Source organism: Erithacus rubecula (assembly GCF_903797595.1).
Source record: "Erithacus rubecula genome assembly, chromosome: 17".
In the NCBI taxonomy this organism is placed as follows: domain Eukaryota; kingdom Metazoa; phylum Chordata; class Aves; order Passeriformes; family Muscicapidae; genus Erithacus; species Erithacus rubecula.
The window spans coordinates 13,866,688-13,891,967 of record NC_136669.1 but is presented as its reverse complement, the minus strand read 5'-3'; the positions used below and the strand labels follow the sequence as shown (position 1 = coordinate 13,891,967).

Sequence of the window (25,280 nt, the reverse complement as noted above, 5' to 3'; positions counted from 1 at the left end):
CCAGTGCCCTGGACTGCCCAGGGGCTGCTGGCTCAGGCATTGCACACCAGCCTCCCCAGGGTGCTGCACCAGCAGCCAGCTGTCCTGCATGCCAGGAGCTGCCTGTACCAGCCCCTGCCTGGAGAGAGATGGGTTTCCAAAGCATCAGTTATGGCAGCACAGGCAGCACGAGCTGTGCTCAGCAGGACAGAACAGGGAGCCCTTCCCAAATGGATACACACACACACAGAATCCAAAACCTCCAGGAATCCCCCCGAGCTTTGGGGTGACCTGATCAGCCACAGCCAGTCCCCAGGCCAAGCTCAGAGTGTTTCCCAGGCTCAGTGAGGCCCCTCTGGAGCTCTGGCACCATCCCCACGCTGGGCTGAGCTGCACACCCAGAGCCACCTGCCACGTCCCCTGCCACGCACACGCCACCTCCTGTCCCTGTCCCCATTCCCACGTCCTTGGGCTGCTCCACGCCGGGGGACACCCAGGCAAGGAGGACCAGGAGCCACCGTCTGCTCCTGCTGCCTCTGCTGGGGACAGCACAGGGAGAGGGCAGAACAGAGGATTTGGGAATTCAGGAATAAAGCCTCTGTCCTGGCACAGGCAGGAGCAGCCGAGGTACCTGTGCTCACACCTTGAGACCCTCTGCACACACAGTGCCCCATCAGCAACACAAAGAAGTTCCCTGCCTCCACTTCGCAGGGCTTTTTTTCTAAAATAAATACCTTTGTTTGATCTTTGAGAGGTGTTTCTAGCACGAGGACAGGGATAAAAAGCCCTCCTCCACCAAAAGCCTCCTTCACACACGATTTGCTTTGTCATGGCACTTAAATACCCGCGCAGCAGCCACGGATGGAGAGGAGAGCAGATCCGGGCAGGCACAGGGCAACTCCACAGCAATACCTGCACGCCTTAAAAAAAAAAATCTTCTTTTCCTAGTGGCGATGCCAGCCCAGGCCAATGCATGGAACACCAACAAGCCCACCTCCATCCCTGGTGAGCGCTGCCGGAGCTTGCTCCATTTTGGGTCAGCCCAGGCAGCCTCAAATTACATCGCCTCTGATCTGCGGCAGGAACAGCGGCTCGCCAGGGCACAAAGAGCAGAAAGGGGGGAAAAATACTCCTTCAGGCTGTCAAACCGCGATAAGCGGGGCAGCAGGGAACCAGGTATGGGCTGGAAAGGCGCTTCAGGATCACCCGGTTCCAGCCCCCAGCCACGGCAGGGATGCTCCCCGTTCTGGAGGTGACCCGCGGGCACAGGGAGCCGGCACGGGGGACACGGAGCAGCCGGGGCGATGTGCCCGAACCCCGGGGCGGCAGCGATGGGGAACAAAGAGCCGCCGGCAGCTGCGGATCCTGCCGAGCCACGCGTGCCCTGCCCGGGCCAGCGCTGCCCTTGGGGACACTGCCGCTCACCCGGGCAGGAGCCACCGGCACCCGCGGGGCCCGGCCCGAGCCAGCGCCGGTGGCAGGTGCGGTGCCGGTCCCGGTGCTCACCTGCTCGGCGCCGTAGGCCGTGGCGAACTGCACGAACTCCTCCACGCGCACGAAGCCATCGCCGTCGCGGTCCAGGGCGTCGAAGACCGGGCGGAGGCGCGGCTCCTCCTCCGGCGGGGGCTCGGCGGGGCCCGGGCTGCCCGCGGCCTCCCCCGGGCACCAGGGCGGCGGCCCCGCGCCGGGAGCGCTGGCCTCAAGCGCCCACAGCTCCACATCCAGCTCCGGCTCCGGTTCCAGATCCTGGTCCGGCTCAGGTTCTGGTTCCAGATCCTGTTCCAGCTCCGGTTCTAGGTCCAGGTCCGGTTCTGGTTCTAGCTCCTGTTCCAGCTCCGGTTCTAGGTCCACCTCCGGTTCCGGCTCCAGCTCTGGTTCCAGGTCCAGCTGCGGCTCCGGTTCCCGTTGCAAGGCCAGCACCGGCTCCGGTTCCAGCTGCGGCTCCGGTTCCCGTTGCAAGGCCGGCTCCGGTTCCAGCTCCGGCTCCGGCTCGGGGCCCGGTCCCGGCCCCCGGGGCAGCGGGGGCTCGGTCCCAGGCGGACGCGGCTCCATCTTCACCACCGGCGCCGCGCGCCCGCCGCCGCCCGCCCCGGGCCATGCCCCGCGGCCATGCCCCGCTCACATCGGGGCGGTGCCGGTGCCGGTGCGCTCCCCGCGGCACTCACGGCTTTGTGCGAGGAGCGCCGGCCCCGCCCGCCGATACCGGGGGCGGCCCCGCCGGTCCCGCCCCGCCCGGGGAGCGGCGGCTCCGAGCGCCGGGGCCGCGGGTCCTGCCCGGGACCGGGGGATGGGGGAGGCGGCGGCGGCACCGAGAAACAACCGCGCCGCCCGCCCGCCGCTCGGGGCCGCCCGCGGAGAACCGGCAGATCCAGCCCGGCCGCCGCCGCAGTAGCCGGGGCGGTGACGTCACTCGCCTGCCGGTGCGGTTCGCCCCGCCCCTCCGCGGCGCGAGCCCGTGCGAGGCCGCGCCCCCTCCCGGCTCGCGCGCGGCGGGGGCGGGGCCGGCGGGGAGGGGCGGGGCCAGCGGAGCGCGAGCACGTGGGAGCGGGAGCACAATGAATGGGCAGCCCCAAATCCCCCTGCTGAGAAGCCGTGTCCGGGACCCCAAACCCCTGTGGAACCGTGAGACGGGATCACCCAGCTGCTCCAGGTATGAACTGTGCAGCGGAACCCCAAATCCCTTTGGGTATGAACTGTGCAGCGGAACCCCAAATCCCTCCAGTGAGATGAGCCCTGCTCCAGGACCCCCAGCCCCAGTGGGGCTGCTCCAGGGGGGAACTGAGCACTGGGACATCGCTGGGACCACATTAATGAGTTAATTAATGCCGTGTTTAGGGCCCACAGCCTGCAGGCTCGGTGCACCTGCAGTTTCTGCTGGAGCGCCAGGATGACCCCGCTAACACACCCATGAGCTGCCCAGCAGGTGGAATTACAGCCCCCGGGTATAATTAACAGCAAACTTGATGAGCAAGAGCATCCCTGGTCCCAGTGCCACTGCCCAGGATCAGCCTGGTTGGGCCACAATGTGTCCCCCGAGACAGAGAGGATGTCACCCCTGTGCAGTCAGCCCAGTGCTGGGAAGGATGGAAACCTCTGCTCCAAATCCTCGTCACATCCATTCCCAAAGTGAGCAGGGCAGAAGGGGCTCCTCTGTCAGTCCCACAGGGGAAGCACAGCTGCCACCTGCACAAACCATTCCCTGGGCAATACAATTCCTGCTTCCCAGACAGCTCAGGCAGCCAGGGGTGGTGGGAGTGGCAGGGAACAAGGTGCCAGCCTGGTGCTGTGAATGGCAGCTCTGGATGGGTTCCTGCAGCTCCAGGCCATGCCAAGGAGCTCTGTCCTTCCCCTGGCTCAGCTGCCTCTCCCTGGGCTGGCCACAGAGCCAGCACAGCCCTGACAGTGCCTGGTCATGGGTGAACTGTGAAACCCATGGAGCCTCCCAGAACAGGGATGCAGGTCACAGACAAGGCTGCAGCTGGGCAGAAAAGCCAACACACATCACACAAAATCCCTTCTCTGGGAGAAAACACATCCTGTACCCAGGAAGAGCAACACTGTGCCTGGAGCCAAATCCCAGGAGCCCAAAGGACAGCAGCCAGATCCCAGCCCAAGCCCCACATCCCCATCCCTCTGAGGGGCTGAATCTTACCCCCAGCACCTCCCCAGCACCTCTGCTGCTGGAAACACCTTCCCAGAGCCACTGGGGCTGAGGAGCTGGCAGGACCCCAAGCCCCATGGGCCTGGAGCACTGGGGCACCACAGAGCCAAGGGCTGGAGCCACACCAGGCTCTGGCAGTGGGAGCAGTGGCTCTCCCCCCTCCCTCGGGGCCCAGTTTGGACCATCAGGACCAGTCTGCTGGGCAGGGCACTGGTGCTCATGCAGCAGAGAGAGGCATCACTGCTCAGGGGCCAATTTCTTTATTTGTGGCCTGGAGGAAGGAGCAAAATCTGGCAAGTCTACAATCAAGTAGGAAATATAATTAAGTGGGAGAACAAGCTTAATGGAATCCAGGGTGAGCCTAAAAACTACCAGCAGCAGCAGGAGGATGCACATGAGCAGAGTGTGTCCCCTGAGGCACCAACACCAGGGACAGGGCTGGCTCCAGCTGTGCCATCCATGCAGCCCTGCTGTGGCTCCTGCAGCCCAGCAGGAGGAAAGGACTGGATTCCAGTTCTAGCCCTTCACCTACCCTCAGCCTGAGTGTCTGAAAGGAGCCAGTGTGACACTGGTGTGACAGATGGGTGTGCACAGACCACTGGACACCTGCAGTGCTGCAGCCCTCCCACCCCCTCTGCTCCCTGCAGAGGGGCATCCCAGCTGCAGCCCTGGCAGCCTCTCAGCACCCCTTGGGGACAGAGACACCTCCCCCTGCCAGGGTTTCCCCTCGAAGAGTTGCCAAGGCAGAAGTGGGCCCACCACACTGGGTGACCCCAACCCCAGGCAGGCTGAGCTGCTCCCCCTCCCAAAAAGGAGCTGCTGCTGGGGCTCTTGGGCACTTCTCAGGCTAAGACAGGGGGAGAGGGCAATAAGAGGATGGGTATCCATGGGTGACACTGCTTGGGGCTTGGGAAAGGCCACAAGAGCAGCTTGGAGGGAGCCACAAAGGGACAACAGTGACCATCTCAGCCCTCCATGCTGTCTCTGCACCCACAGCCACAGCAGCTCAGAAGGCAGCAATGGCACAGGATGGGGGTGGGCACCCCTAGAGCTGGGTCCCCCAGGGCTGGTAGTGTCACCACTGCCACCAGTGGCCAAGGAGAGGCTGTGGCTGTCAGCACTGGCTCTGGGAGATGTCCCTCCGTGGTGTCCCAGGTCACATCTGTCCATCAGTCAGTCCCAGGCTGTCCATCAGTGGGGTTGGCTTGCTCCTGCAGCCCAGACATCTGCAAGAGAGGGAGGAGGTGGGGACAGAGCCCTGCTGGGGCATGCCCAGCTCAGGGAGGGTGCCGGGGGGGGGCACAAGCAGGGAGGAGACCCCTTCCCCTGCCAGGCTGCAGGAATTCATCCAAGGAAAAAGCTCTTTGGCATTCTTTGTGCTCAATCCTGCTGCTGGGGTACAGAAAATGGGTATCACGTGGCTTTGGGGGAATCTCAGAGGTGCCTGGAGAAGCATCCAAAGGACACCATGTGACAAGTCAGGCTCAAAGGGAAAATCCAGCAGGTTCTGCTTGTCCCAAGTCATGCCCAGCACTGTCCATGAGGACGTGTCCATGCCATGCTACAGCAGCCATGCCCCAGGAGAATCATGATTAGGAATCATCATTTAAGTTGGGAAAGCCCTCTAAGACCATCAAATCCAACTGTTCCCTTATCACTGTCATGGCCACCACTAAATTGTGTCCCCAAGTGCCACATCCACATGGCTTTTAAATCCCCCCAGGGATGGTGACTCCACCACTGTTCTGGGCAGCTGTGCCAGTGCCTGACCATGAAGGAATTTTCCCAGGATCCAACCTAAACATCCCCTGGCACAGCTTGAGGCCATTTCCCCTTGTCCTGTCCCTGTTCCCTGGGAGCAGAGCCCAACCCCCCCCCCCAGCTGTCCCCTCCTGTCAGGGAGTTGTGCAGAGCCAGAAGGTTCCCCCTGAGCCTCCTTCTCTCCAGGCTGAGCCCCTTTCCCCTCTCCTGAGCTGCTCCTCACAGGATCCATGCCCTGCACCCCAGGGAAAAGCAGTGTTTCCCTGAGGAGCCCTGCTCCCATCCCACGAGGGGGAAATGCAGTCACCTAGAGTTTAGCAGAGGAGGAGGCAATACCCAGCAAGGCAGAGAAGCTGTTGGGGGAGGTGAGCCAGCTGCCACCATCCACGACCAGGGTGGTGCCAGTGACGTAGGACGAGAGGGGGCTGGCCAGGTAGAGCGCGCTGTGCGCGATCTCCGTCTTGTTCCCCGCGCGCTGCAGCGGGATCACCGAGAACTGCGCCGACCTCTCGGCAAACCTCCCGCCTGAAAGGAGCAGCCGAGAGTCAGTGTGGACCATGGCAGGGCTGGCCACCACCATGGCTGGCCAGGCACTGCAGCACTGCCCATGGGGATGGCTCGGTGCTCCAGGGAGCTGGGATGGGATCCTGGCTCAGCCCTGCCATCAAAACCTGGGAAGATTAAAGGAGGGGAGCTCAAACCCAGCAGGGATTTTGTACTGACACAGCAAGCTCCAGACAGGACCTCAAAGAGCTTTAGAACCACGGAATTAAGGAATGCTTGGGGTTAGGAGGGAGCTCTCCTTCTCCTCCCCTGCCATGAGCAGGGACACCTTCCACCGTCCCAGGCTGCTCCAAGCTCCATCCAGCCTGGCCCTGAACACTTCCAGGGATCCAGGGGCAGCCACAGCTGCTCTGGGCACCCTGTGCCAGGGCCTGCCCACCCTCCCAGGGAACAATTCCTTCCCAATATCCCATCCAGCCCTGCCCTCTGGAAGTGGGGGCCATTCCCTGTGTCCTGTCCCTCCATCCCTTGTCCCCAGTCCCTCTCCAGCTTTCCTGGAGCCCCTTTAGGCACTGGAAGAGGCTCTGAGGTATCCATGGCTCCAGAGCACAGGGGCTCCAGCCCTTGGAGCATCTCCATGGCCTCTGGACCCACTCTAAGAGCTCCAGGTCTTTCCCATCCTCTGCAACTGCACTAGCAGTCTGCTCATGGATACAAGAGCCAACCCCTCAGGCAGAGCTGAATTTTGGGGGAGCACAATCCATCATGGCATCAGAGAGCCCATCCTGCTGCCAAACCAGTGCCCTGGGAGCTACCAGGGAAGTGGGAATGTTCCCAGAGAGCTGTGCCTGCCAAGCCAGTGCCCAGTAGCAATCCCCCAGGAGCTGTGTGGCACTGGGGGTCCCTCCAGGTCCCCTCAGGGGATGCCAGCAGGGCACTGGCAGGGCAGGGAGCCCAGGCTGCCTCACCCAGGCGTCGGAAGCCCTCGGTGCCCGTGATGGGGCCGGGGGCCAGGCTGTTCACACGGATGTTGTTGGGTCCCCACTCCACTGCCAGGTGACGGGTCATGGCATCTGGGGAGGGATTGCAACAGCAGTGAGAAACAGGAGCACAGCCTTTCCAGCAACTTCTTTTGAGGGGGGGAAAAAATGCTGCAGAAGAATCTGGCTGAGAGCAACGGGCCCTGGAGGGGAGAAGAGCCTCATCCGAAACCCAGGCATGCAGTAACCACACCAATTCATGCTTGTCCCTCCCCAGGGCATGTTCCCATCCCAGTATTTAGGAAGAACTGGCTTTTTCCCTGGCCCCAGCAGGGTGTGTTGAGGTACCTATGGCAGCCTTGGCAGCCCCAGCGTGCACCTGCAGGGCCTGCCCTCGGTAGCTCAGGGTCGCTGTGATGTTAACGATGACCCCACCATGGTCCTGGGAAGGAAAGGAGACCTGGAGTTAGGCAGCAGTGATGAGGAAAGAAGGGAAATTTTGGATGATAGAGTAGACTAAGATTGTGAGGATGCTCAGAGGGTGACTGAGAACTGGCTGAGGATGGAGACAAAGCTGCTTTATGAAATGAATGAGGAATAAGGATGTTGCAGCCACAATCAGTGGCACAACAGTGAGTATCCTTCAGAGATAGTTACTTATCTGAGATTTGTCAATAACAGGGTTAAAAATATTCTCAGGGCTTAGTCATAGAACAAGTAATTCTTAATCCTGTACTTTGTCACTGATCACTTTAAATGGAAGTTTTCACTGCAGAGGCAACACTCGGGTACCTTCACCATTAAGAACACTAAGCCTGAAAAGGCAGGAGAGAAGCAAAAATCATACCCCTGATCTTCAAAATTGAAAGCACAAAGGGCCACAGAGGGCTCTGAGGGACAGGAGAGCTGGGCTTGGAGGGACAGTCACCCATGGGAACTGCCAAGCCACCACTGAGGCAGCTCTACCCACTGAATCTCAGAGATGGGACAGCCAGCTAGAGAGGTGGGACATGCAACGTGGAAGGAAAGGCCAAGACAAAGTGGCAGAGCTGAAAAAGGAGGAGGAGATCACAGCTTGTCCAGTTGGCAGAGCATGGAGAAGTGCTACAACAGCACAAAGCCCCAGGGCAAGGGACAGGAGGATCCCCAGTCCAGGGCTGGGATCCCTGGAAGAGAACAGAGTGGATCTGTGCAGGGAGGCTCTGGGTCCTTGCACTTCCCTGATTTGCCCAGGAGCACAGTGTGGTGTGACACTACCCTCTGCCTGCCAGAGCCTCTCCTCAGAGTCCCCTGGCTCCATGCCACTCACCCGGAAATATTTCTCAAAGAGGACTTTGGAGGTGTTGAAGGTGCCCATGGTGTCGATGTCTATCACTGTCTTGAAGGCGTTGAAGGACAGGGCACTGGCTGGGCACAGGAAGTTCCCTGCAGCACCTGAAGCACAGGGACAGGCAGGACAGGGCAGGGAGAGATGTCAGGGCCCTTCTGTGACAAGGAGGGGGAGGGATAATGTCTGGAGAGCACATGGAGACAGCCCTGGTAAGGGATAAAGTGGTGGCTCTGGGTGCCCAGCAGCATGAGGGGAGCAGGGATGAAGCACAGCAGGCAAACAGGGATGGTCATGTACCACACACAGATCTCTGCTATCTCTGTGCCCCCCAGGATTCCTGTGCAGGAAAACCCCTGCCCAGCAGCAAGCTCACAGCCTGGCCCTGCCCTCTCCATCCTCACCATTAATGAGGATGTCAATCCTCTGGAACTCCTTCAGCGCCTCGTCCACCGCGGCCACGATGGTCTGGGGCTGCCGGACATCCATGGACAGGGGCAGGCACTGCTGCCCTGTGGCTGCCATCAGCTTCTTCGAAGCCTGAAGGAGCAAAGAGACTTGAGAGAGCCTGGCTGCACCCTGCTAGCCCTGGGGTAGCCAGGGAAAGCTCCTGCATGCTGCATTCCAGCCAGCTGGCTAAGCCCAGTCACCTGCACGGGCTGCCATGGACACAGCACATCCCAGGCAACATCTCTGCAGGGCAAGTACAAAGGTTGGACCTCAGCAAGGCACTTTTGGCCTGAGCCCAGGCACAATTGCCCTTTAGATCCAAAAAGTCAGCGGGCAAAAGGGCAAAGACAGAGCAGCCAGGTGTCAGGCCGTGAGACAGACCAGCTCTGCAGCTCAGGGTTTGTCACAAGCCACCCACATGGCTCATTAAGAGCAAGATTTTCCCCAGGGAATTAAGCACAGGGGACACACAAGCCCAGCAGCAATTCCACACAACACCCAGAGCTGCTCCCACTTCTATTTTGGGCCTTGTGAAAGGTTCTAAGCCCCAACAACACACGGGTGCACGAGCAGCTGGAGCCCTGGACTGCAGATTCTGTGGCCTCAGAAGACTCTGACCCCTGAGGACTAAAAATCTGCTGAGCTTTGCAGCTTCTTCTGGCACGTGAGCGTGAGGGAGTGGGAAAGGGCAGCCAACCACACCTGCAGCCTCTCCTCTGCCCCAAAACACAGGGTACCTGTGCAACCCACCCCAAGCCACACAGCCCCTGGGGTCTGGTCCTGCTGCACACTGAGGTCTCAGCCCAACCTTGGGCTCTGCCCTGCTGACAAACCTCCCCCACAGCTCATTTCTGTTTCTCTCCCACACAAAAAGCCATGATGATGGTGCAACAGCCCTACAAAGCAGGTTCCAGGTTAACTGAGCTGTGCTGGAGGTGAGATGGGTGCAGCCCCCCAAAAATCGCACCCACCCTGCCCAGCACTGCCAGAGTGTCCAGGGCTGGCAGCACTGGGAAACCATTCCTCCTGCTGCACCATTCCCGGGGCTCCCAGCTCCACTGAGAGAGCAGCAGGATTTCGGGGCTCGCAGCTCACCTCGGACACTCGCTGCAGGTTCCTGCTGGCAATGACGGTCCGGCAGCCGTGCCTGCAGGGAAGGGGCAGCTGAGAAGGGCCGGGCTCCTCAGCAGCACCTCGGCATCACCAGCAGCAGCAGCTCGGGGGTTCCCGCAGGAATTGTGCTGCCCCAAGGCCGCAGGAGGCAGAGGCCGGCCCGGAGCGCCCTGAGGGCTCTGCCGCCCTCGGCTCCACATCCCGGCTGCTGCAGGGCCTGGCACCGCCGCGGGAAAGGGACGGGGCGGCGGGAGAGAGAAAAGGGGTGAAGAGCAGGAAAGTGCGGGAAAAGAAGAGAAGGGAGGGAAAATCAGGAGAGGGGGAGGCAGAGAAGAAGGGAAGGGGGGAAAGCAAAAAGGAAGCAGGGAAGGAAGGAGGGTCTGTCCCAGCCCGCACCTCATGAAGATCTCGGCGATGCGGAAGCCGATGCCGGAGCCGCCGCCGGTGATGAAGGCAACCTGGCCCCTGCGGGACAGAGAGACGCTGTCAGAGCCGGGCCCCGCGGAGGCGAGGCGGTTGTGCCCGGAGCGGCGGGACTCACGCGAGCAGGTCGGGGCTAAGCAGGTGCCGGTACTGCGGCAGACAATCGTCCCCGTCCTCGTCCGGCGGCACCGGCGCAGCCATGGCGGCCTCGGCCATGGCGGGGGCTGCGCACTGCGCCTGCGCGGGCAACGCCGCCGTCACCTGGCAACGGAGAGCGCCCGGGACACAGCGACACCGAGCGGCCGTGGCGGGAACTGCAGCGCGGGGCGGCCGGAGCCGGCCCGAGATCCCGGAGCTGTCCTGGAGATCCCGGAGCTGTCCCGGAGATCCCGGACATCCCGGCGCTGTTCCGGAGATCCCGGAGCTGTCCCGGAGATCCCGGAGCTGTCCCGGAGATCCCGGACATCCCGGCGCTGTTCCGGAGATCCCGGAGCTGTCCTGGAGACCCAGGAGCTGGCCCAGAGATCCCGGAGCTGGCCCGAAGATCCCAGAGATCCCAGAGCTGTCCTAGTGCAGCCCTGGAGATCTCAGTGCTGTCCCAGTGCTCTACCACTGTTGTCCCAGTGTTGTCCTAGTGATGTCCCAGAGCTGTCCCGGAGCTCTCCCAGGGTTGTCCCAGCGATATCCACTGTGCCAGTAGCGTCCCATTATCGTCAGTAGCGTCCCAGTATCTCCAGTGGCGTCCCAGTGCTTTCCGTAGCGTCCCAGTGGCCCCCAGTGCCACCCAGTGGTGTCTCAGTGCTTCACAGTGGCATCCCAGTCCCTCCCAGTGGTGTCCCAGTGCCACCCAGCGGTGTCCCAGTGGTTCCCAGCGGTGTCCCAGTGTCGCACGGGGCAGTTTTACAGCTCAGACCCCACCTTGGTCTCTTCCAGCCACCTGCAGAGCCCCTGCAGCCCCGCAGGCACAGCCCGGCCTCCCAGTACAGTTCCAGTGCTCCCAGGGACATCCCAGGGTCTTCCCGAACTTCCCAGCACTGCCCTAGTGCTCCTAGAGACATCCCAGTTCATCCCAGAGCTTCCCAGTACTATTCCAGGTTCTCACAGAGCTTCCCAGTACCGATCCAGTACCCGCCAGGAATAGCCCAGTACCACCCCAGTGCCCTCTGGGGACATCCCAGTGTCTCACAAAGCTTCCCAGTACCAACCACCACCTTGCACGGATGTACCAGTGACATCCCAGAGCTTCCCAATACAGCCCCAATACCCCCCAGGGACAGCCCAGTGCCTTCTAGGGCTGCTCAGTGCAACCCTGGTGCCCTGTGGGGACATCCCCAGTACCTCCCAGAGCTCCCAAGTATCACCCCAGTGCCCTCTGAGAACATCCCAGCTCCTCCCAGAGCTCCCCAGCACCACCCCAGTGCCCTTTGGGGGACATCCCAGTGCCTCCCAGAGCTCCCCAGCACCACCCCAGTGCCCTCCGGGGACATCCCAGTGGCTCCCAGACTTGCTGGTGGTATCCGAGGGACGAGCCCGGAGTCAGCGCTGGAGGCAGTCGGGTTTATTGGGGCGGGGGTGTTCCCGGCCGGGCTCTAGAGCCCGTAGATGTTGTCCCTGTCCCCGCTGTCCCAGGCCAGCAGCTCGTGCCGCTGGAACCAGAAGCCGATCTCCCGCCGGGCCGTCTCCACGGAGTCACTGGCATGGACCAGGTTCCTGCGAGGGGACAGGGATGGGGACAGTGCCACGGCCGTGGGGTCCCGCCCCCCCCGGCCCTACCTGGCGATGTGCACGCTGAGGTCTCCCCGGATTGTCCCCACGGCGCTGCTGTCCCCAACCATGGCCCGTGTGCACCGTACCACGTTGTAGCCCTCCCACACCTGCGGGACAGCGACAGCTGAGCCCCCTGCGCCCCCGCGCCCCCCGCGACCCCCGAGCTGTCCCCTCACCATGGCCACCACCGGCCCCGAGGTCATGTAGGCGACTAGAGCGGGGTAGAAGGGCTTCAGCCTCAGCTGCTCGTAGTGCTGCTCCACGAGCCTGCGATCCGCCTGAGGCAGCGACAGCGACAGTGACACCCGGGCCGTGTCCCCCGGCCACCCCCGCTCCTCGCCGGGCCCGGTACCTGCAGCAGCTTCATGGCCACCAGTTTGAAGCCGCGGCGCTCGAAGCGCTGGATGATGTCCCCCAGCAGCCGCCGCTGCAGCGCGTCCGGCTTGGCCACCAGCAGCGTCTGCTCCTGCAGCGCCGGGGGGGCTGCGGGACACCGGGGTCACCGCCACCCCCGCGGGACACCGGACCCACCGCACATGGGACCCCGAGCTGGCCCCGCGGCACCACGGCTTGTACTCAGCCCCCAGGCTGCCCATGGGAACCCACCCCCATGCCTGTCCCCCATGCCTGTCCCCCATCCCTGTCCCCATTCTTCTCTCTATCACTGTCCCCCATCCTTGTCCCCATCCCATCCCGGGGCCATGTCCCCTGGACAAGCTCTGCCTCTCAGGCTGGTGGCATCCCAAGGGACGTGCCACAAAGCCCTGATGGGTGCTGGGGACATGTCCGTGGCCTTTAAGCCAGCGATGTCTGTGCCGTGTCCCGGTGCTGGGGATTCTTTCCCGGGCACAGCTCTCCGCTGCTGCAGAGGAAAATCCATGGCGGTGGGGCGCAGGGTCCGGCCCCGCTGCCACCCCTGGGACAGCAGGATCCCAGCCCCCCGCTGGCCCTGCCACGGCTGCGCTGCAGGAGGGGACAGAAACCCCCAAGGGACAGCGCATCCCGTCCGCTGTGGGGACAGAGGGGACAGGAAGGAGGGGAAGGAAGAGGGAGGACACTTTACTGCCAACCCCAGGCTTCGGGGACCGTCCCGGGCTGGCGGGGACAGAGCTGGATAAACCGAGCCCGTGAGCTCACCCGCGCCCTGGGCACTGCTGAACACGGCTCGGCTTTGCCGGGGTCACAGTCCTGGGGACACTGAACCCCCCGGGACCTTCAGGGAGCGCCAGCGCCGGCCCCTGTCCCATCCCGGCACACGGGGCTGGGCACAGCAGAGCCTGGCACCCACTCCCTGAGCTGGGGGGGACAGGAGCCCGTGAGCCGCCACCCCCGGGGATGGAGGGACGAGGACACTGCGAGGGGATGGGGCACCGTGGGGACAGGAAGGGAACAACAGCTCTGAGGGATAACACGAGCAGGGGGCTGGGGATGGGATGAGGATGAGGAAAGGGTCCCCAGGGGCAGGACGGAGAAGGGGCTGAAGGATACCAGGGATGGGGACAGGGTCCCCTGGAGCAGGGGTGGGGACAGGGTCCCCAGGAGCAGGGCAGGGTGGTCACAGGGTCCCCAGGGACAAGGCAGGGTGGGGACAGGGTCTCCAGGAGCAGGGCAGGGTGGGCACAGGGTCCCCAGGGGCAGGGCAGGCTGGGTACAGGGTCCCCAGGAGCAGGTGAGGGTGGCACAGGGTCCCCAGGGGCAGGGCGGGACGGGGCCGTGTCTCACCGGAGCCGTAGCAGCGGGGCCGGGCGGGGCTCAGGCCCGGCTGCCCCCGCGGGAGGCTCCGGGCCAGGCAGCGCCCCAGCGAGCCCATGGTGGCCCCGGCGGGTCGGAGCCGGGCTCGCCCGGCCTGCGGAGGCTTTAAGGGCCCGGCCGAGCCCAGGGACGGGTCAAGCTTCCGTCCCTCCCCTTAAAGCAGCAGCCGGGGATATCCCGGGACGGAGCATCCTCCCCATCCGGAGCGTTCCAGCACGGGGCATCCCGACACCGAACATCCCGGCCTGGTTCCCAAGCCCTGCCAGGAACCAAACCTGCCTCGTGCTTTGCCCTCGAGGGAGAGGCCGGGTCAGCCCATGCCAGGCTGAGCCGGGGCACAAGGCAGTCCCCAGCCTCGGGAGCAGCCAGGACAGTGTCCCCTGTGGGGCACAGACCTGCCCCGGACACAGCAGGTGCTGGGGAAGGGGTGCAAGACCCTTGGGCCAGAGGAACTGCCCAGATGGGAGCACCTCTGATCACTTCTCCAAGCCCCATTCTGGGAAATCACATTCCTGGGCTCAGAGACACTTCATAGGAGAGCAGCTTGACAAGTTCATGGAAAAGCCTGGTTGCTTTGAGCCTGTTTCCCAAACCTGTGCTGATTTGAAGGACTGAGGAGTATCCTGAAGGTACACACAGAAGGAAGCTGAGGGCTGGGCTTGATCTCACTCTCCCTGTCAGCACCCTGCCTTCCCAAGGCACAGGGAATGGGGAGCTCTGGGGACCTGCTGTGCTCAGCACCATGGCAAAAAACATCCCAGAGCAAATGGATTCAACAGGTTGTGGAAAAGAGACTTTGTGCCCCAAACAAGGGGCTGGGGGTGGGGAAAGCCCCCTCTCCAGGGTCTGCCATGCCAGAGAGAATGGGACAAAAGGGTGGCAAAGAGGAAAGAGGTTTTAGGACAAGGGGTGGCAGATTGGACCCTGGACTTCAGGCACCTGGCAGCTGCTGGCATTGACCAAGGGGAAAACTTGTACTGTCACCCTCAGTCAAGCCAAGAAAGAGAAGCAGGATGAGCCTGGAGAGCTGTGCTGGGATGAAATCCCTTCAGCCCAGCTCCAAAGGGAGCCTCAGCCAGTGAACTGGTGGAGGAGGTGGCTGCCAGCTTCCAGCATCCCCCAGGGCAGGGCAGAGCTGCACAGAGTGCCCAGGAACAGCCAGGAACAGGAGCAGGGCCAGGCTGCAGGGCCAGGTCTGGGCTCTGCACTGGCTGTCCAAGCACCCAGTGACCAGCAGGAACAACAAGGGCTCCCAGTTTCATCTGCAGACAGTGGCACTCCAAGTTCTTCCAGGTGTGGCTGGCAGGGAGCTCGGGAAGGCTGAGCACAGACCATCACCCACCTCCTTCCCCTCTTCAATCACCCTCTGGAGGAGCTCAGCCCTCACCTGCACGGGCTGGAGCAGGGATTGCACAGATTATCCAAACAGTATCTGTCATTTCCCAGTGACAAACGTGCACAGGGAAGGGGCTTGGCCACAAAACTGAAACAGAGGAACCAGGAGAGAGTGCTGCCACACTCCAGCTCACCCCTGACACCTCCAAGCTGTCCAGGTACAGCCACATCTCCAAAGATTCCTAGGAGAACACCTCCAGGAGTGCTCCCTTCCCTGGTGCTGTTCCTGCCACTGCAGCTGCCCAAAACCACAGGGAAGTAAACTGATACCACAGAATCACGGAATGGTTTGGGTTGGAAAGGATCTTAAAGCTCATCCCATCCCACCCCTGCCATGGGCAGGGACACCTCCCACTGTCCCAGACTTCTCCAAACCCCAGTGTCCAGCCTGGCCCTGGGCACTGCCAGGGATCCAGGGGCAGCCACAGCTGCTCTGGGCACCCTGTGCGAGGGCCTGCCCACCCTCCCAGGGAACAATTCCTGCCCAATATCCCATCCAGCCCTGCCCTCATTCAGCCTAAGACCATTTCCCCTTGTCCTGTCACTCCATGCCCTTGTAAGAAGTTCCTCTCAAATTTAATCTATTAAATATAAAAATGAAGACTGACTTAATACTGCTTCCTGATCAGGGAAAAGAAATCCTTCCCAGCTGCAGGATCAGAGATCCACAAGCCTCACACAATCTGGTCCTGCCTGACTGGTGTCTGATGTCACTACAGGGTCACTGGTCAGAGGGTGAACTCCAGCTCCAGGCTCCCTGGGAACTGGGGATTTCTTCCTGCAGGCACTTCATGATCGATTCAGATGAGTGTGCTGGAGGGAACTAATGGATCATCACAACATGTGACAGAAAACACAGGAGGAAAATAAATGGAGACAGCAGAAGAAGCAGCCACCTGCACCTTCCAGGAGCTGCTGGACTTGTTGGGATCCTTGTTGGCTGCTCCTCATTTCTGATTTGGGAAAAGCTGTGGATCACTGTGTGTTCATTTACAGAAGGAGCTAGAGAGAAACTAACCCAGCCCCGAGTTATTTAAAACAACAAAGTAAGCACTTTATTCCCATTAAGCATGTTGTTTTAGTATCACAATGGAATGATGAGAAAACGTTTAAAAAAAAACCCCAAAAAAGTCTCTAAATTCCCGCCGACATGGGGGAGGTTTTCAAGGCAATTTAAAAACAAAGGGAGTGACAGAAGTGCCAAACCAGTCCCAACGTCAGGAGACTCCTCCTCCGAGAGCTGGGCGGGGCAGGAAGGTGGAATGACACGAAGGTACGAATGTCTGAAGTGGTCTTTGGCGCTTCTGCCTCGTGTTTGATACGGACATGATCTCTCCAGACACCTCCAGATGCAACAAAGTGCTACAGGAGCATTGGGAAAGCCCCGGAGAGGGAGGGATTTCCCAACAGTCGGGATGCCCTGGGGTGGGCATTAAGACACATCCTGCTGGCTCCGGCTGCGGCCTCGGGCGGGCAGGGAGAGCTCAGGGAAGCGGTGGGGCGGTGAATCCAGGGCAGGAGCCGGCCCGGGGCACGGGGGCAAACCCAAACACGGAGCTGCTCCCGCAGAGGGGCAGCAGGAGCCCAGTGCAGTCACTACAACTTCACAGTGCCCGGGGGCAGGCTGTCGTTGCACAGTCTGTAATAGCGCAGGTCGTTCACCAGCCTGTGCACGTTCTGTGTGAACGAGGGCAGGTCCTGCAAGGGGAAAACAGCAGCTGCTGGGAACGGCCAGGGGCTGACAGAGGGGCACACACCCAGAGGGTGCTCACACATGGAGATCCTGGCTCGGTCTGAGCCCAGGGAGCTGCAGGTTCTGGGGCAGGGATCGTCTCAGAGCTGCCTGCAGGGACCCAGGCTCTGCTCCCATCTCCAGCTCCTCATTGTGCAGCGAGGTCTGAGGGGAATGGCCATGGAATCCTGGAATGGGCTGGGCTGGGAAGGGCCTTAAAGCTCATCCAGTGCCATGGGCAGGGACATCTCCCACTGTCCCAGGCTGCTCCAGCCCCATCCAGCCTGGCCCTGAACACTGCCAGGGATCCAGGGGCAGCCACAGCTGCTCTGGGCACCCTGTGCCAGGGCCTGCCCACCCTCCCAGGGAACAATTCCTGCCCAATATCCCATCCATCCCTGCCCTCTGGCAGTGGGAGCCATTCCCTGTGTCCTGTCCCTCCATCCCTTGTCCCCAGTCCCTCTGCAGTTCTCCTGGAGCCCTTTTATGCCCTGGAAGGGACTCTGAGTGTCCCTGAATGCCTCTCTCCTTCAGGTGAACACTCTCAGCCTGGCTCAATGGCCACGTGCAGCACTAATTCCTTGCTTCCCTCCTGCCAAGGCTTCTGGGTGTCACACACTCCCTGTCAAGAGCTGATATTCCTGAAGAGCAGTTGCCTTCTAGAGCCAACCAATTCCCCCAGGCTTCCATTCCTCTCCTCACCCTTGGTCTCAAATTCCCATCCCCTCCCTCAGGACATGGAACATTCAATGGACAACCCTCAGTAAATGGCAGCCAGAACCTGCTGCTCTGCCATGATATTCCACACATTTCCTTCCCACACACAGGGGCTTTGCAGGAATTGTGAACCTTTGCAGGCACTCTGCTGTTGTCCTTACTGTAACCCTCAAAACCATCTGGCCAGCAGCTGGAGTGAGATTTAACCAAGCACTTGGGAACATGTCAGCCTCCAATGAAAACTCTCCAGGAAACATTCCCTGCAGCCTGAGGGATGAGATGGCAGCTCTGTACCTGCAGTGAGGAATCCCTGCCTGGGGATCGCTGAGCGTGGAAGCGCTGGCAACAAAAGGCACTGCCTGGAGACATTGCCAGGCGCTGCACTGTGCATCCTGAGAACACCTCAGTGCTGCAGGCCATCCTTACCCTGTCCATTTTGAAATTCCTGCCCAGCACGTTCTTCTGGTTGGAGTCCACGCCGTCGCAGCTGGCCAGGAAGCCGGGCAGGAAGGCGGAGTAGAAGCCGTCGAAATCCACCGAGGCCATGTTGTAGGTGGCGATGCCGATCTCCTCCTGCAGCAGGTCGTGGGACTTGTGCACCAGCACCTGCAGCAGCACGTTCACAAACTGGAACAGCATCGTGGTCCTGAAGATCTTCTGCACAGGGAGAGGGGTACAGGGTCAGGGGGCTTCACTCCTCCCCCAGGAGGACAAATCCAGCAAGGACAGAGCAGCTCAGCTTCAGCGGCATCTGCAAACTCTGGGGAGCTCTGAGATGGTTTTTTAAGCCAAGCCAGATGGAAAATGGCTGAAATAAGCTCAGTTAGTATCAGCTTGAAAGTTAACATTGAATTTGGCCACACTTACCTCATGGTTTGGGGTTTCAGGGACACCTCAGAGCCCCTTCCAGGGCCTCAAGGGGCTCCAGGAGAGCTGAAGAGGGACTGGGGACAAGGGATGGAGGGACAGGACACAGGGAATGGCTCCCACTGCCAGAGGGCAGGACTAGATGGGATATTGGGAAGGAATTGTTCCCTTTGAGGGTGAGGAAGCCCTGGCACAGGGTGCCCAGAGCAGCTGTGGCTGCCCCTGGATCCCTGGCAGAGTCCAGGCCAGGCTGGATGGGGCTGGAGCAGCCTGGGACAGTGGGAGGTGTCCCTGCCATGGCAGGGGTGTATAAATAAATCAGCTTTCCAGTCCCATCCAGCCCAAACCATTCCCTGATTCCATGACCCAAGTTTTAAGCATTGGCAAAGCCAGCAGCATCAAGTCCCACTCCAATTCTAGCCAGGTGTACCCAGCACAGAGCTCTTGTGGCCTGAAGTCTGCCCCAGGCACCTGTGAACAAAAAAAGGGCTGCCCTTCAGGTGTGACCACAGGTGAGAAACTGAAAGCTCTGCCTTCTCAGGCTGACCAGATTCCCTGGATTCCAGATTTAATCCTTCATGGCAGCAGCTAAGGGTAGGTTACAGGGCCTGGAGGATGGGTCCAAAGAGAGCTGGAGACTCCCAGGTGGCAGTGACCTGGGAATAGGGGATACCTGCAGCTGCCCAGGTGGGAAGCTGGAGGCACTCACTGTCCCACTGATGATCCCAATTCTTGCTTCCCCAGACTCACCTCACTGTCACTGTGTGTTCTGTGCTTTCCCTCACTGTCAGAGGAGGGGACACATCCAGGCTTTGTCTGACTGGAGCTAGGATCCCTCCCATTCCCAGTTCCCAGTATCAGGGGGTGGTAACTCCATTCCAGCCACCTGGAGCAAGGCAACCACCCAAAGGCTGTGGCACAAAACCCCCAAACCTGGGCTTCTGAGTAGTTTAAAACCAGTCCCAGGACAGCTCCCACCTCCTCCATGCACAGAGAGCACAGGTTGAGGCAGGACCCACCTTGTGGTACAGCTTCTGCTTCGTGTTCAGTGTCTCCAGGTAGAAGAGGTTCTGCTTGAACAGGTGAATGTCAGGCTGCAGGAAAGATTGACCAAATGCCTGGGAACAAAGCACAGAGGGAGGAAGGGGCTGGAGACCACCACAAACCTCAGAGCTGCCAGGCAAAACAACAGCACCTTCAGCCTGACAGCAGGACAAACCCTGGGAGCCTCACTGCAGCAAGCTCATGAGACACAGGCAGCTGTTCAAATCTGTGCTGCCACCAGATCCATGGGAATGACATTTTGGTGGGAATGTGGGCATATCCCTGCAGAGCAGCTCCTCAGGGATGTCACCTAAGGCACCACAGCATGGGGAACAGACAGGACACAGCCCAGCACAGGCCCTCAGCCTTTGCCCAAGCAGATATCACCACCCTGATTTAGGATTTGGAGATGGACCCTGGGAGCCTGTGCAGTGAAGAGCCCAGAAGGAAACCTGCAGGACCCTGAGCTGGCCTGGCAGGGCTGCACAGTGTGTGATCAAACATCTTTTCCACCCTGAACACCTCCAAAACACCGTGCAGAGGATGAAGGTGGATGAGGTCAGCTCTGTACAGAGACAGGATTTTAACAGTTCCTCTTCAAGGCAGTGTGAACAGAAGAGTTTATTCTCCCACATGACCCATTTATTATCAAATGGACAAAAATGACCCAGATCCCATCAAGACTGAGCCAGTTCTGGCTTTAGATCTCAGGTGGAAATCAGCATACAAACTATTAATATCCCCCACACAAAGCACTGGCTGTGGGAACATTCACAGAACATGAAATAAGAACTTTGTATCAGAGCAGCAAGAACCAAGGAATAAAACAAGCAGTGCAGCCTGAACTGAGATTATCACATAAATATCTGCCAGAATGAGACATTTAAGAGAGTTTGGAAGATGAGAGAGATGGCTGGACAGCCCTGCACAGGAACCAGCCTGGGCTTCATTCACACCAAAAGGTGGCAGGAGAAGGAAGGCCAGAGAGAAACATGACCCAGTTTATGTCAGTGCAAGAGCTCCCTCTGCACATGTGCACCACAGGGGACCCAGTGTCTCCAGGCACTCAGTGATGGGGAAACTCTCCTAAAGTCCTCCCACCTGCAGTTTAAGGTGATACAGGAATTGCAAGGGAACTCATCTGGCCAGCTCTGACTGAAGTAACACATGGAACACAGTCTGTTGTTCTTAAAAATTCCAATGACCCAAACTCAGAAGGTTGGAGCTGGCTCTGTGCACACGCTGTCCCTGCCTTCCAGAGCCTCAAGGGGCTCCAGGAGAGCTGCAGAGGGACTGGGCTGGATGGGATATTGGAAAAGAATTGTTCCCTGGGAGGGTGGGCAGGCCCTGGCACAGGGTGCCCAGAGAAGCTGTGGCTGCCCCTGGATCCCTGGCAGTGTCCAGGGCCAGGCTGGATGGGGCTTGGAGCAGCCTGAGACAGTGGGAGGTGTCCCTGCCCATGGCTGGAGGTGGAACTGAATGGGCTTTCAGGTCCCTTCAACCCAAACCATTCCATGATTCACTATTCCCCAGGCCAAAGCTTGTCAGGTGTTACCCCACTGATCCTTCCCTACCAGGGCCTGTGGTACAGCACTCAACAAGAGCATGGAAACCAAAAAGACACTCAGGAAAACTCCCCTGCACTGGCAGCTCTCCCCAGTGCCAATCACAACACTCAGAATTAACTGGGTCAGTGGCAGTAATGTATTTTTATTGCAGGATGAGGCTTGCCAAGGAATTGACATTCCTTCCTCAAGCCTGCATGGCTCTGTGCCTTGTGAGCTCAGCAGCTGGGTCAATCCTCAGCAACTTTCATTTTCAGCTGTTCTGGGAGGCAAAACCTCACTCAAGACTCATCTAAACCCATCATCCACATGTGCCCATTTGGGACCCTCAAGAACAAAGACACTGAGGGGCTGGAGCATGTCCAGGGAAGGGAACAGAGCTGGGGAAGGGTCTGGAGCACCAGGAGAGGCTGAGGGAGCTGGGAAAGGGGCTCAGCCTGGAGAGAAGGAGGCTCAGGGGGAACCTTCTGTCTCTGCACAACTCCCTGACAGGAGGGGACAGCCAGGGGGGATGGGGCTCTGGGAAGAGGGAACAGGGACAGGGCAAAGGGAAATGACCTCAAGCTGTGCCAGGGGAGGCTTAGGTTGGATACTGGGAAAATTCCTTCATGGGAAGGATGGCCAGGCCCAGGCACAGCTGCCCAGGGCAGTGGTGGGGTAACCGTCCCTGCAGGGATTTAAAAACTGTTGGACGTGGTACTTGGGGACATGGGTTAGGGGTGGCCATGGCAGTGCTGGGGGAATGACTGGACTCAGTGTCAGAGGGCATTTCCAGCCTGGATGATTCTGTGATTCCATGTTTGATGCACTGCCCCCAGCAGTGTGAGCTCCCCAGCAGGACAGTTCTGGGCAGTGGTGGGAAGGGGTGAGTTACCTGCATGATGGCACTGAACTGGGCTTCATTCTCCATCTGCTCCTCTGCCACTCCCCTCTGGACACTGGCCAGCACACTGGATTTGAAGAAGTACCTCCAGTTATGGTGCAGGACCCGGAAGAGCAGCTCAAACAGCTCTGCTTTCACATCAGGGGATGAGCGCTGCAGGGGAGGGCACAGAGATCAGAGCAGCTCAGAGCAGGCACAGAGCTCAGAGCAGCTCAGAGCAGACCCAGAGCAGGCACAGAGCTCAGAGCAGACCCAGAGCAGGCACAGAGCTCAGAGCAGCTCAGGGCAGGCACAGAGCTCAGAGCACCTCAGAACAGACTCAGAGCAGGCACAGAGCTCAGAGCAGCTCAGGGCAGGCACAGAGCAGGCACAGAGCTCAGAGCACCTCAGAACAGACCTAGAGCAGGCATAGAGCTCAGAGAAGCTCAGGGCAGGCAAAGAGATCAGAGCAGCTCAGAGCAGGCTCCTCTGCTGGGATCCCACCCCAAGCCCTGGGTCCCACCCACTGCTCTGCAGCCAAGCATCAAAGCACTTCTCCTAAGGGAGCAGCAGACCCAGCAGCTGTAGGATTGTAATGAAAACACACTGCTGACTCTGAGCTGTGCCTCCTGCTTTGACCACCTCCCTAATCTTAGCTTCTCTTGGAACCCCGACAAAACCCTCCATCTACCCTGCTTCCAATCCCACTGTGGAGTGTTTTCCCTTCACATTTGCAGCTCTTGGAAAGCCAAAGCTTCACTGCTGCCCCCTCCCCAGCAAAGCCTCCCCTCCCCTGCCCTGGGAGAGCTGCCCTACCTCTGCAATGATGGGGTAAACCTGCTCCATGCACAGTGAGATCACACTGGGCAGGAAGGGTTTGAACACCTGGCCTGGCTCCTGCACCACCACCTGCAGGATCTTCAGGAACTTCTCCACCACCCGGCAGCCGGTGCTGCCCTCGTGGAGGATGCTCTCTGCCAGCTGCTCCCTAGGACACAAACAGGCATCAGGAACATTCCCAGGGATCCAAAGGCTCTGCCAGCTGCTCCCCAGGACACAAACAGGCATCAGGAACATTCTCAGAAATCCAAAGGCTCACCTGGTTTACTGGGAAATAGGTGATGCCTCTGAAATGCTGAATTAATGCTGGCCAAGGCATGAAGCCACAGAAGGGAGGGAGGTTGTGACTGAGGGTTGACAGACCCCCTCCCATCCTCCCCAACAAAAAATGAGTGAGGGGATACTCTGAGACCTTGGGCAGGAGCAAAGAGGGAATGTGAGAGTCCAGTTCAACACCCCAGACAGCCAGAAAGTCTGTGGGGCAGCTGGAATTGCAAAATGGCAGCTATGATGGGAATGCACTGGGTCTCTCTGGACTTGGAAGTGTTTTCCACAGATTCAGCCCTGGGATGTGACAAAAGTCTGGCCACAAAGGCTGCAAACAGCTCACTGTAGGGACAGGGAACAACTGGCTGAGCAGCTCCTGAGATAAACCCTCCTGAGGGGTAAGAAAGAAGTGACCAGTGCTGGGCAGTACCTGGTGAACATGTTCAGGAAGGTCTGTATGATCTGCTCAGTGAAAGGCACTCCCATCTGCACCCTCAGGCCTTGAAATAGGGTGAGGAAAAAGCTCAGCATCTCATCTGTCACATCTAAGAGAAGAGAAAAGCAAAAAGAACATGTTAAAGAAACATCCAAGTGCATCAATAAGTCTTTTATGTTTAAGTCTGAAGTTTGCTCCTCTGTTCAGGGAACCCCATTTACTCTTGGGAATTTACCAACAGGAATGTCTGAGAAACTGAAACCATCATCTGGTTCCTATAGGGCTTCAAGATTGTTCATCCCTTTCCAAAACCTGCCAGGGATGACAAGCACAGGCAGCACCCAACCCCAGAGAACAGCCATAACCCTGCCAGCAAGGCCTCAGTGTGCTCAGATGCTGGGAGAAAGCTCAGGGGCAGCTCCAGGCCCTTCTCCAGTTCTCACTGCTCATACAGGGTTAACAGGAAACACCAGGAAATCCAAAACACCCACAGAGCTCGGGGTGCAGGAGACAGAATGCAGCCTGGGTTTTTGGCAGGAACTGAGAGGACCCTTCTATCTTCAGAAGTGAGCACGTGGTGATGCATGAGCTGATCAGCACAGCTGATGCTTCATCCATGCCAATAAAGACTGGATAACCAAGCTGGAGCTCTCAGCTCCTCCCTCATCACACAGCCTTTGATAGCCAAGAAATTGCAGCTGATGAGGCTGCCAGCCTGTTCTGAAGACAACAGCTCCCTGGAGTCACAGCACCTTTGCTACTGCCTTGGATCCTCTGCATTTCACTGATTTTGTCTCCCCTCAACCCCCAGTACTGAGAAAATCCTAAATGGAATAGGAGGAAGCACCCTGATGTGACCCAAAATGCAAGTTGCTGGCCACAAGGCTGCCAAGTGGCAGTCCTGCTTCCATCTCAGGGCAAAAAATCCCCAAATCCCACAACATTTGATCCAATCTGATAACAACTATTCCTCTTAGTCTTCAAGCTTCTGCAGAGAATGTAAATGGCAAATACAGCCAGAGAGGGTATTTTAAAGCTTTTTTTTTTTTTTTTTATTTTAATGCTCAGGACCAGCTGCTCTTTGAAACTGTGACAATCCTGCCTGGATGCTGGCAGGCAGGGATGTCCCTTCCCTGCTGTGGTTCAGCCCAGCTCTGCCAAGCACAGCAAACCCACATGCTCCACACCCACACCACAACTCTGTGCTGCTGCTCTGGGTGTTACCAGGAGCTCAGAAAGCTACTCACAGCATGACCCCTGGCCTGAGGTTATACCTGACTGATGAATGAAAGCTGGGAAGAGGGCTAGTGAGACCTGCACGGATTCTTGCAGCGACTGATAACAGATCTGCCGGGACTTGGTGGATTCTCCAGAGACACTTTCTACAATATCTTCCAGAACGCTCAGTGTCTGGTGGATGATCACTTTGGCTGCAAAACAAGAGGAGTGATGCTTCTTGCATGTGCCAAAACTGCTCACAGGTAAGAGGAAGAGGAATTAAGCTCGCACACAAAGTAATTAAAACAACTGAGGTGCGACACTGCAGATTTCTGAATGATTTCTAAAGTGATCCTCAATGAAAAAAAACCAAAATTCACCCAACACCAGGCCCAAAGCATACAAAGCAGTTTCCCTGCATTCCTTCTATATAAACAAATCCAAACCAGTACTTCCTAAGTCTGGAAGAAATTTTTTTTTTCCCCTTCACTTTTTATGACCACAATCTTCGTTAATGCTGCTTCCAACCAGTATTTCTAATATTACACCATGAGGCTGTCCAGTATTCCCAATGCAATCCTCACTATTTAAACTTCAACCCCAACCCTGATCCCACCTTC

The 25,280-nt window shown here is 59.0% G+C and overlaps 4 protein-coding genes across 8 annotated transcripts in view; all 4 read right to left on the bottom strand.

The window, feature by feature from the left end:
• The window catches only part of RAB11FIP3 (RAB11 family interacting protein 3), a 70,176-nt gene extending 67,790 nt beyond the window's left edge, over positions 1 to 2,386 (bottom strand). Inside the window, exon 1 of the mRNA XM_079321067.1 lies at positions 1,486 to 2,386. Coding sequence (XP_079177193.1) covers positions 1,486 to 2,031 — 546 coding nt within the window. The 5' untranslated portion in view covers positions 2,032 to 2,386. The remainder of the gene's footprint in view (positions 1 to 1,485) is intronic.
• A 1,498-nt stretch (positions 2,387 to 3,884) lies between these two features.
• On the bottom strand, positions 3,885 to 11,057 carry DECR2 (2,4-dienoyl-CoA reductase 2). 2 transcript variants are annotated; one of them, XM_079321133.1, is made up of 9 exons: positions 10,317 to 11,057; positions 10,172 to 10,240; positions 9,758 to 9,809; positions 8,617 to 8,752; positions 8,195 to 8,319; positions 7,234 to 7,327; positions 6,874 to 6,978; positions 5,738 to 5,926; positions 3,885 to 4,866 (listed from the first exon to the last, which is right to left on the bottom strand). In XM_079321133.1, the coding sequence occupies exons 1-9, from the start codon at positions 10,412 to 10,414 to the stop codon at positions 4,832 to 4,834; spliced, it is 903 nt and encodes a 300-aa protein (XP_079177259.1). In that variant the 5' UTR covers positions 10,415 to 11,057; the 3' UTR covers positions 3,885 to 4,831. The 2 variants fall into 2 exon arrangements, with proteins under 2 accessions (XP_079177259.1, XP_079177260.1); XM_079321134.1 differs by having other exon boundaries at positions 5,709 to 5,926; positions 10,317 to 11,052.
• Positions 11,058 to 11,766: 709 nt separating this feature from the next.
• LOC306809457 (nucleoside diphosphate kinase, mitochondrial-like) lies at positions 11,767 to 13,952 on the bottom strand. Its single transcript, XM_079320980.1, has 5 exons — positions 13,688 to 13,952; positions 12,318 to 12,448; positions 12,142 to 12,243; positions 11,972 to 12,072; positions 11,767 to 11,908 (listed from the first exon to the last, which is right to left on the bottom strand). The coding sequence occupies exons 1-5, from the start codon at positions 13,773 to 13,775 to the stop codon at positions 11,788 to 11,790; spliced, it is 543 nt and encodes a 180-aa protein (XP_079177106.1). The 5' UTR covers positions 13,776 to 13,952; the 3' UTR covers positions 11,767 to 11,787.
• A 2,189-nt stretch (positions 13,953 to 16,141) lies between these two features.
• The window catches only part of XPO6 (exportin 6), a 55,851-nt gene continuing 46,712 nt past the window's right edge, over positions 16,142 to 25,280 (bottom strand). For 2 of the 4 annotated variants that reach the window (XM_079321058.1, XM_079321059.1), the window contains exons 18-24: positions 24,717 to 24,872; positions 23,437 to 23,551; positions 22,716 to 22,887; positions 21,912 to 22,073; positions 19,448 to 19,546; positions 17,988 to 18,218; positions 16,142 to 16,810 (exon numbers count right to left, since the gene is read on the bottom strand). In XM_079321058.1, the coding sequence (XP_079177184.1) occupies positions 16,709 to 16,810; positions 17,988 to 18,218; positions 19,448 to 19,546; positions 21,912 to 22,073; positions 22,716 to 22,887; positions 23,437 to 23,551; positions 24,717 to 24,872 (1,037 nt within the window). In that variant the 3' untranslated portion in view covers positions 16,142 to 16,708. Of the gene's footprint in view, positions 16,811 to 17,987; positions 18,219 to 19,178; positions 19,315 to 19,447; positions 19,547 to 21,911; positions 22,074 to 22,715; positions 22,888 to 23,436; positions 23,552 to 24,716; positions 24,873 to 25,280 lie in introns of those variants that run through there. The other 2 variants (XR_013776244.1, XM_079321060.1) reach the window with 2 other exon arrangements.

Coding starts and splice junctions, on each gene's coding strand:
- DECR2 (XM_079321133.1), bottom strand. CDS start 10,414: ATGGCCGAGGCCGCCATGGCTGCGCCGGTGCCGCCGGACGAGGACGGG. Junction 8,320..8,616: donor GATTGACATCCTCATTAATG/GTGAGGATGGAG, acceptor CCTGTGCTTCAG/GTGCTGCAGGGAACTTCCTG. Junction 4,867..5,737: donor CAGCTTCTCTGCCTTGCTGG/GTATTGCCTCCT, acceptor CCTCTCTTGCAG/ATGTCTGGGCTGCAGGAGCA.
- LOC306809457 (XM_079320980.1), bottom strand. CDS start 13,775: ATGGGCTCGCTGGGGCGCTGCCTGGCCCGGAGCCTCCCGCGGGGGCAG. Junction 12,244..12,317: donor TGGCCATGAAGCTGCTGCAG/GTACCGGGCCCG, acceptor TCGCTGCCTCAG/GCGGATCGCAGGCTCGTGGA. Junction 11,909..11,971: donor CTCAGCGTGCACATCGCCAG/GTAGGGCCGGGG, acceptor GTCCCCTCGCAG/GAACCTGGTCCATGCCAGTG.